General features: G+C 39.8%; 1 protein-coding gene across 2 annotated transcripts; it reads left to right on the top strand.

Moving 5' to 3' along the window:
* Positions 1-5,727: 5,727 nt before the first annotated feature.
* Positions 5,728-9,310, top strand: LOC133745457 (peroxisomal membrane protein 13-like). 2 transcript variants are annotated; one of them, XM_062173532.1, is made up of 5 exons: positions 5,728-5,886; positions 7,129-7,365; positions 7,499-7,860; positions 8,153-8,245; positions 8,700-9,310. In XM_062173532.1, exons 1-5 carry the CDS (start codon positions 5,862-5,864, stop codon positions 8,919-8,921), a joined length of 939 nt encoding a protein of 312 aa, XP_062029516.1. In that variant the 5' UTR covers positions 5,728-5,861; the 3' UTR covers positions 8,922-9,310. The 2 variants fall into 2 exon arrangements, with proteins under 2 accessions (XP_062029516.1, XP_062029515.1); XM_062173531.1 differs by having other exon boundaries at positions 7,490-7,860.
* Positions 9,311-9,636: the final 326 nt, after the last annotated feature.

Genomic DNA, 9,636 nt, shown 5'->3' with positions numbered 1-9,636 from the left:
GATATCTTCTATTCATTCAGAATGGTTTACAACGTTTTATATAACAAGGATGCTAATTCTATCCATAATTATAGGACTAACTATATTAATACAAATCTCTTAATTAACTTGTGATACAGAAGATCCCAATAATGAAGACTCCAAATCATATGGGACTCCTTTCCTCAATAAGTTCCAACAAGGTTTTCAAAACAATAAGAAATCTCTCACCACTCTTAGAGCGATCTTCAGCACCTTAAGAAAATATGGTTTAGTAACATCATGGAAACCCTAACCCTAATCTCCCTCTTACTATTGAAAAGTTTCTCATCTAGTTTTAGAGGCTTGCCTGAAACATTAGCAATATTGAAGATTGTTTGCTTAACTTCAAAAGCAAGAAGGATTTCGTGATTCGGATCCAATAAAAGACTACACCAAAAAGGAGGCATACAAGTTGAGTGGCGGGTACGTCAACAAAACGAAACAAAATGAAGAGATGAGCTTATTGGGTTCATGGCTGCAAATGGTGGATGATAGCCTTCGCTGGTGGTACAATGATGGTGGTTCGATAGTAGAGGCGGTTCGATGGGAAGGGCGGTATAATGGTAGTGATTGTGTATGGACTTCTCTGACTAGAGGAAAAGGCTGCAGCAACAGTGTTTTAGCCTTGCTGCCTGGGTGTTTTACTAGGCTATAATTGAGCTCTTGTTAGGCGTTTTGCTCTTGTTACTAGGCTGGTTTCTAATCACAATAAGATGATCAATATTGACATTTCTAACAAAGTTTGCAATTTTTGGGATGATCATGGGGTGGAACACTGAGCTTCTATCTAATTATCTACCTCAGCATTACATTGAGAAAATTCTAACTATTCCTTTTGATTTTGATGGGTGTGGAGAGGACATCCAAATTTGAGCTCATTCTTCCAAGGGTATGATTTTAAGTCTGCCTACAACATTTTTTTTTTACCTCTTATTGTCATATAAGAGGTTAAAAAAATGGAGAAATAAAGTTGTTTTTGACCCTAATTTTCACATGCCATGAAACCCTAGTTAAATTATTTCTATTGCTGTGAAGGAATGGATTCAATAGAATGACGTGTAGGTTATAAAAACGTTGGATAAGACTTATTATTTTACCATGCTAAAATATATGGCAAATTCCTTCTTGTGTAGTTAAACTGAATGTAAACATTTGGCTCTATTAAAAAAAAAACGTATCGAAAACTAGTGTGAGAGGAACCCGCCTCACGCGCGAAGAAAAACAGAGAGAATACGAGAGGAGCACCTTCTCCCGGCCGAACGCCGGCGGTGGCCCTGCCGTTGCGTCTCGGTCCGGGAGGGGATGATATTTTGGGCTACTGGTTCGGCTCTAGGGCGGAGGCCTGGCTTTGGGTTGGAAGGTGGCGGGCGGATCTCAGACGGAGAAAACCGATCTGGTTTCTCTCTTCTTCGATCGGGGGACAAGGAGCTCCGGCATGGTGCGATTTGTTGGCGCGGTGCGATGTGCCGGTGTTTTCTGGGGTCACAACAGAGTTTGGAGGCTGGGCGATGCTTGGCGAAGGCTAGGCAGCGCTCGGAGGCTTGGAATTGGCTGGGGATTCCCTGGGCAGAGACGAGCTCAGAGATGTGGTTGCCTAGGAGGAACAAGAAGGGGGCGACGAGATCTGGTGCAGAGGGTCTTGGATCGGATCGGATTGTTCCGATCTGGTTTGGGCGGCGATTAGGTGGAAAGCGGGTGATGCTGATGTCGCTCCAGCGGCGGCGGTGTGCTCCAAGGAGGCGGTCTGGTGCCGGTGGTTGGAATTGGATGCAGGTTTGGTGGGCTGCTGAGGTGGGTCCTCGGGGGAGATGGTGGTTGGGCCGGGCTTCTGCTTTTGAGCCTTGCTGGTGGTTTTTAGTTTCTGTTTGTTTTGTTTCCAGTTGGTTGTTTCTGTTTCTGTGTTGCTTAGTTTGTTTGTGTTTTTTACGGGTAATAACTCCCTACAGTAGCGTTGTAGGGCTAGTTGGGCTTGGTCCCGGTAAGTGCACTCTGTGTGCCTGGTCTGTCCTAGGTAGGCGGCGAGTTCCTTGCTTGCGCAAATGGTCGCTGCCTCCTAGTGGCAGGATGAAACGAAGTGCCGCCAGATATGATTCTGTGCGGCAACATAGTAGGAAAGCTACGCTATTTGGTATGATGATGCCTCTCCTTAGTAGAGTTATCTTTCCGTTATGTCACCGCTTGGTCAAAGCAAATAGAGTTGCCAATGATGCACTCTTTGCTAACGGGTGCATGTTAGAATACATTACTTTTTGTAAGTTGGGGTTCAGGCTTTATGTCCCCCCCCTTGTATTCTATGGTTTCATTAATCAAGGCTTGAGGGCAGCCGCACCGGCCCTCTTTTCAAAAAAAAAAAAAAAAACTGAATGTTGATGGTATAAGAACTACTGGTGGCAAAATTGGAGTTGGTGGATTTATTAGAGATTCTAGTGGAGATTAGATTAAGGGTTTCCAAGTCAATTTTGGTATTGGAAAGGTTTTTGACGCTGAAGTGTGGAGCCTTTATTATGGTCTGAAAGTGTCTAGCGATTGTATTATTAATTGCATAGAAATTGAATCTTATTAAGCCCTTCATCATCTTAGTTCCATCATCTCAAATTGCAAATTAAGTGCTTATGAAAAGATTCAGATATGTAAAATAGAAGCACATATATAGAAAATTCAACATGGTTGTGTTTGACCTTCCTCTTGTCCATGCTAGTCAAGCTTTCTCGGATGATCTGGGGGAGGTGCGTTATGCTGGAAGAACTACTGCTAAGCCCTCTAATAGGTTGAATAGATAGCGTCTTTTTTTTCCCCTCATTTTAAGAATTTGCTCTTCAAGAAGGATCTTCCCAACTCCCTCCGGAGCTAGGCTAGGGTTAGCCGGAAGACTAATCTCTCTTTGCAAAATGGGTTGCTGGCTACCGAAATTTTACCAAGTTGAGTTTTAAATCGGATGGAGGGTTCACACCGTGCATTTGTGAGCCTATGCTTTGATAACAATTGTAAAACCATATATTCACCCTCACAATCATATGCACATTAACTCGACAACAATCACAAAAGGATCAAGGCTTACCTTCAGCAATCACAGGCATGGATTCCATCTTCTGCAACTGCAACCACGATCACTGAATATGGCTTTCTGTTATTTACCAACCTTGCTTCCTAATGGACATAACTAATGCAAAAATCCGTGGTAGCAACAGGGACCAATTCATCTATTTATATAGGTGACTTAAACCTCAAGAAGCTTTCTATCAAAGCAGTTCATATCGGATTAGGTCTCCTAATTAGATCCTTAATGTAACACTTCATTGTAATCTTCCTTGCAGACTAAGAATTGGATTACTATACTTAATGAATTGATACACTGTTTCATTAAGCTACAAGTATTGGTTTATAGTTTGTGTCCATGTACGTTGAACTAGTTTTGACATTAAGCTAATTATCAATTTACTTTATGTTAATGTGTCAAACAAGTATACCGTGTAGAAAAATATGTCCACTCAAGTACACCGTGTAGAAAAATATGTTCACTACCAAACAAGTATACCTAGAAAAATATACCAAACAAGTATACTGTGTAGAAAAATACGTCAACTACCAAATAAGACCGCGAACACCTTCTTTACCTTGGAGCTACTGCACGGTGATCAAAGATGATTACTTGCTATATAAGATGTCCATTTGTTTAGAATCTCCACACTTGAAACGTCTATCAGCCTCCACTCCTAGAACCTCCATCTTTCTTGTTGTGTTATTTTCAGTTTCTGTTTTCCTTCCTATTGTCCGCTTCTTGCCTTTGTTTTCTCTTTCGGTCGTTTTCAATGGTATCAAGCTCCAAAACAGCCTATGAAGCATCATCAGCTCGTCAGTGGAAGTATGATGTGTTTTTGAGTTTCAGGGGTCCTGACACTCGCAGGAGTATCACATCCGAAATATACGATCGACTGGACATGAGAGAAATTAAAACATTCCTGGATGATCAAGATCTCGAGGTAAGGGATGCTATTTCTCCCAGTCTCCTAACAGCAATTAAAGAATCAAGGTTTGCAATGTGTGACAAGTCCATAATGATTCTAACAGAAAAGTCTGCATCAACAGTGTTTTAGCCTTGCTGCATGGGTTGGTTACTAGGCTATAATTGAGCTTTTGTTTGGCGTTTTGCTCTTGTTACTAGGCTGGTTTCTAATCACAATAAGATGATCAATATTGACATTTCCAACAAAGTTTGCAATTTTTGGGACGATCATGGGGTGGAACACTGAGCTTCTATCTTATTATATATCTACCTCAGCATATCATTGAGAAAATTCTAAATATTCCTTTTGATTTTGATGGGTGTGGATAGGACATCCAAATTTGAGCTCATTCTTCCAATGGTATGATTTAGTCTGCTTACAACATTTTTTTGTTTTACCTCTTATTGTCAGATAATTCACCTTGACAAGTCATATGAAAGTTATAAGTTCTTCCCAAGCCTCAAACTTAACTGGATCTTTAGTCATGGAAAACTACTTACAAATCTTTCAGAGAATGAGAAGACAATTTACCGTTGTTGCCCTATATATCATTAGGAAAGAGAAACGTTAGCCCATCTTTTTAGAGATTGTGCATATGTTCATCATATCTAGCAATCTTTCACTCTTCCTATTGTAGTTAATTATTAATTCTTTTGAGATGCAATGAAATGCCTAGCTGCAAGCTCATTTACATTAATTGTTATAGTCCAACTGTTTTGAGCACTAAATGGTGTAATATTTTCATCTTCGTATGTTGATTATATGAAAATGGAGAAATAAAGTTGTGTTTGACCCTAATTTTCACATGCCATGAAACCTTGGTTAAATTATTGCTACTGCTGTGAAGGAATGGATTTAATAGAATGACGTGTAGGTTATAAAAACGTTGGATAAGTCTTACTATTTTACCATGCTAAAATGGCAAATTCCTTCTTGTGTAGTTAAACTGAATGTTGATGGTACAAGAACTACTAGTGGCAAAATTGGAGTTGGTGGATTTGTTAGAGAGTCTAGTGGAGATTAAATTAAAGGTTTCCAAGTCAATTTTGGTATTGGAGAGGATTTTGATGCTGAAGTGTTAGGCCTTTATTATATGGTATGAAAGTGTCTAGTGATTGTATTATTAACTACATAGAAATTGAATCTTATTCAGCCCTTTTGGTGAAGCTAATTCTGGACACCAGTACTTCTCTTCATCGTCTTAGTTCCATCATCTCAAATTGCAAAGCGCTTATGAAAAGATTCAGATATGTGAAGTAGAAGCACGAATTTTAACATGGTTGTGTTTGACCTTCCTCCTGTCCATGCTAGTCAAGCTTTCTCGGATGATCTGGGAGAGGTGTGTTATGTTGGAAGAACTAATGCTAAGCCCTCTAATAGGTTGAATGGATAGTGTCTTTTTTTTTTTTTTCCCTCATTTTAAGAATCTGCTCTTCAAGAAGGATCTTCCCAACTCCCTCCAGAGGGTTACTAATCTCTCTTTGCAAAATGGGCTGCTGGCTACAGAAATTTTACCAAGTTGAGTTGGGAGATAATTTTCTTTCCTAGTCCTCCTTGTAACAAAAAAAGGAAAAAAAAAAAATATAACCTCCTCATTTATAAGTGGGACTCCAAAGCCGCCACAGGTGACAGGACCATTGACTCCCCAACAAATCCACATTGAAATTGGGTCCTTCTAGGCACCAACACAAACCGACAACTGAACCGTTCACAACAACAAAAATAATAATTGTAATAATAAAACAAATTAAAAACGAGTGAGAAAGAGGAAAGTCTCTCTTCAAAACTAGGAACCGCCTCATCCTCTCTATCTCATGTCCTGTCTCTGCAATTCTCATGGACTCCAAGCCCCAACCTTCAGGTTCCTCAATAATCCCATCTGCCTTACTATGCAATTTTCCATTGAATTCTAGCCTATCGATTCTGGATTACACCAAAAGTTTCATTTTTTTTCTTTCTGTTTTATTCTATCTGATTTCTTAGATTTTTGTTCGCTTGGGTAGTTGTTCAGTGGTTTCGGTAGACTTTAGGGTTTTCAATTGCGGATTGCTGAAATGAGTACCCTTTTCAAGTAATTGAGGATTGGATTCAAAAGGCTGAATTTTTGTTCTGGTTGAAATTTGGGTTCAATTAGCTTCTGATTTAAGTTTTTATTGAGCATGGAATCACAGAAATGCCTGGATGGTTTGGGAAATTCAATGGGTTTGTTAATTTACAGAAGACTTGCACTTATGCTATGCTTTTGATTGGTAGTTTAACTCTGTTCATGAATTGATGATGGTTTTTGCTTAACGAAAGCCAATTCCTATTGCTGGAATCCAAGTTACACCTTAATCTTTTGCTAGTATTTGTTTTCTGTTGATGTATGCTTGCTGAAAATTGTGTGGTAATTGAAAAGGTCGGAGGTTCCACCCATCCCAGTTTCAAATTATCTTTCTGCCACTGGTCTCTGTGAATAGGAGTGTGAATGTTTTGATGTTGTTACTAGTTTAGACACCTGGAAATCTCAAACGTGCTTGGCGAACTCTGGCTCGGAACTGGGGACTTGGAAAATAACTAGGTCAGTACTAAGGGGGTGGGAACCTATGAAAGCATGGGCCTAAAGCTATCTAAACCTTGGTAGTTACAATATGTTATGATTGACTGCTTGACAGTCAGCGTGTCCTTTCTGTGTGCCTTTCAATGTGCTTATACTGTTCTAGCACTTACTCATTTGTACATAACGCATCCATAGGTATGTACAATTGTTCTAGTATGGAATGTGGGCAGTACTCTAACTATGACAGTGTTTTGGAGCAAAATAATGTTTAAAATTAAGATCCATATCATGCTGGTCAGTTTTGATTATTAGCTGAACTTTATCACGTAGTGTATGGACACTGAATTTTGATAAAAATACATGGGAGATTCATTTCTTATGAGAACTAGCGTAACCTTCTTTTATTTGTTTGTGGCATTTATGAATATTTGCAAATTTTAAATAGGTAGGAAGATTTGTGAATTTGTTTGTTTTCTCAATATTTGTTGGGCTGGTCAAGGGCCATTAAGATGATGTGGTCTGGTCTGGGTGCTTTTGACTGAATTATGTTGATGCCTGCTGCAGCTAATGGTCCTCCCCCAAAGCCGTGGGAGAGAGCAGGCTCCTCATCTGGTCCTCCACCTTTTAAACCCTCATCAGCTGGAAGCACAAGTGATGTAGTGGAGGCTTCAGGAACTGCTAGACCTGGAGAAATAGTATCAACTGCTGATAAAAGTGCCCCGAATAACAGAAATACTCTTGGTAGGCCTGTTCCCTCTAGGCCTTGGGAGCAGAACTATGGAAGTAGCAACACGTATGGAGGTTTGTGAACGTGCTCTTTTCTCTCCCTCTCCTCATTTGTGGACTTCCATTTTTTTTATCTGTTTCCATAGTACTGTTTTTATATTTGTTTCCCTATTAAAGGATATGGTTTTACTACAAACAGTAAACTCAGGTTATGGCTCTGGAATGTCTGGAATGACCGGAATGTCTGGAACATACGGTTCATATGGTGGAAGTGGAGGATTATATGGTGGAACTGGAGGGCTGTATGGTGGAGGGTATGGTGGGTCTTCTGGGATGTATGGCAACAGCATGTATAGGGGAGGGTATGGTGGGCTTTATGGTGGGTCTTCTGGGATGTATGGAGCTGGGTCTTCTGGGATGTACGGAGGTGGAATGTACAATAGTGGTATGGGAGGCCCAATGGGTGGTTATGGAATGGGCATGGGTGGTCCTTATGGAGGTCAAGATCCAAATGATCCATACGGTGCTCCTCCATCTGCGCCAGGGTTTTGGGTTTCAGCACTCCATGTGGTAAGCGTTCCCTCATTTGGCCTGTTTGTAATTTCTATCGGAGGGGTGAAGAATGCATAGTACCTAATGTATTAAAGTTGAGGTATTGTAGAATGCAAAGCTTCCTAAATGACCAAAAGTCTGTGTGCCGTTGATTGAATAAGAAGAGGATGCATTATTAATAAGTTTATTTACTACCAGTTGCAAATAAAGTTTCTGTTAGAGTTAACTTTTTGGGTTTTCTGTTACCCAAAAACAAAAGTAGTTGATGATACTTTCCATACAGATTCACTCAATTTTCCCTTTCTTGCAGCTGCAAGGTGTGGTCAGCTTTTTCGGTCGGATTGCAATTCTGATAGACCAAAACACCCAGGCATTCCATTTGTTCATGACCGCTCTACTTCAGGTTTTTATCTGTCATTGTATCTTTTCATTTGTCTGAGTGTAAAATCAACACTTTGTGATTGTTTCAGGAAAACTGTCTGGTAAATGCTTGCGGCAACAGGTTAAAATGATTTTTTAGGGCTGTAAATTTTTTTGAAAGTTTCACATGTTAAGCTAAAATAAAAAAATTAAAAAAGAAGCTAAATTTGATGTAGTGATTGTCATCTTCCTTTCTTTGTTGATAAAATGGCAATGCAAATTTAGGACCTTTTATAAGCTTCTTTGCCTTCTTGCAAAAGAATAGTTTCAAAAACCTGGATATTAAATTTTATGGGGGTCAATTTGGGAGGTTTTCCATATTCTTACTTGTTTTGTTGACATGGAACATTGCCATAGCTCTTCAAGTATTTGAAACATCTCAGAAAATGCTGAAATGGTGCTAACGGTGCTAACTGTTTGATAATACTGTGCTGCAGCTTTTTGATCGCTCTGGTCTATTGTACGGAGAGCTAGCTAGGTTTGTATTGAGGATATTGGGAGTCAGAACAAAACCCAAGATGGGCCCTCCAGCAGGTCCCAATGGGATTCCGTTCCCTGGGCCTCGCGGTCCCCATGAGAACCGAAATTACATTGAGGGACCAAAGGCCGCTCCTAGTGGTTCCTGGGATAATGTTTGGGGAAATGATACCAGTAAATGATGAGGCAACACAAATTATTGTCATTTGATTGGCACGTGAATCTTTGCTTCCATTCAGAGAAACAAAAGAAAGAGGGAAATGTCACCTGACTCCTCATTTTTAGTGAAAATCTGTGCGGATATGTTCATAGGAGTTGAGTAATCTCTGCAACTCATACCAAAGTCGGTTTGTGGGTTATTAGATGGACAAGGAAGAAAATAATGTATGGTAAAGCTTTGTATCATGGATTTGAAAAAGATAAATTAAAGTCTGAAAAAGTTGGTATGTATTTGATTGTATATTTACCAGCCTGATACTGCCTCTTATGCGTATATAACAGACTACTGCAATAAATATTCATTTATCTAAATTTGAGCTACACTAATATCCAATTAAGTTATTTTTTATTATTTTTTGTTTAATTTTGCCCTCTCTTCCTTTGTCACTTAGAGAGAGAGAGACTTCGTCGGACTCCAGTTGCCAGATCGGAGTTCGGCGTCTGGTTTTATTGCCCCTAATAATACTCAATAAACTTTCTATTGCCCCGTAATAAAAATTTATTGGGGGGTAATAAAAGTCTCCGACGACCTCTTTGCGAACTTCTGGCAACTTCCGGACTGGTGACGGGAGTTCGGCGTCCTGTTTTATTGCCCCCCAATAAAAATTTATTGTCCCCCAATAAAAATTTATTGGGAGGTAATAAAAGTCTCCGGCGACCTCTTTGGGAACCTCCGGC

This window comes from Rosa rugosa, chromosome 4 (genome assembly GCF_958449725.1).
Source record: "Rosa rugosa chromosome 4, drRosRugo1.1, whole genome shotgun sequence".
Lineage (NCBI taxonomy): Eukaryota > Viridiplantae > Streptophyta > Magnoliopsida > Rosales > Rosaceae > Rosa > Rosa rugosa.
Note: the sequence above shows the minus strand (reverse complement) of the source record. Positions and strands in the feature narration are given on the sequence as shown.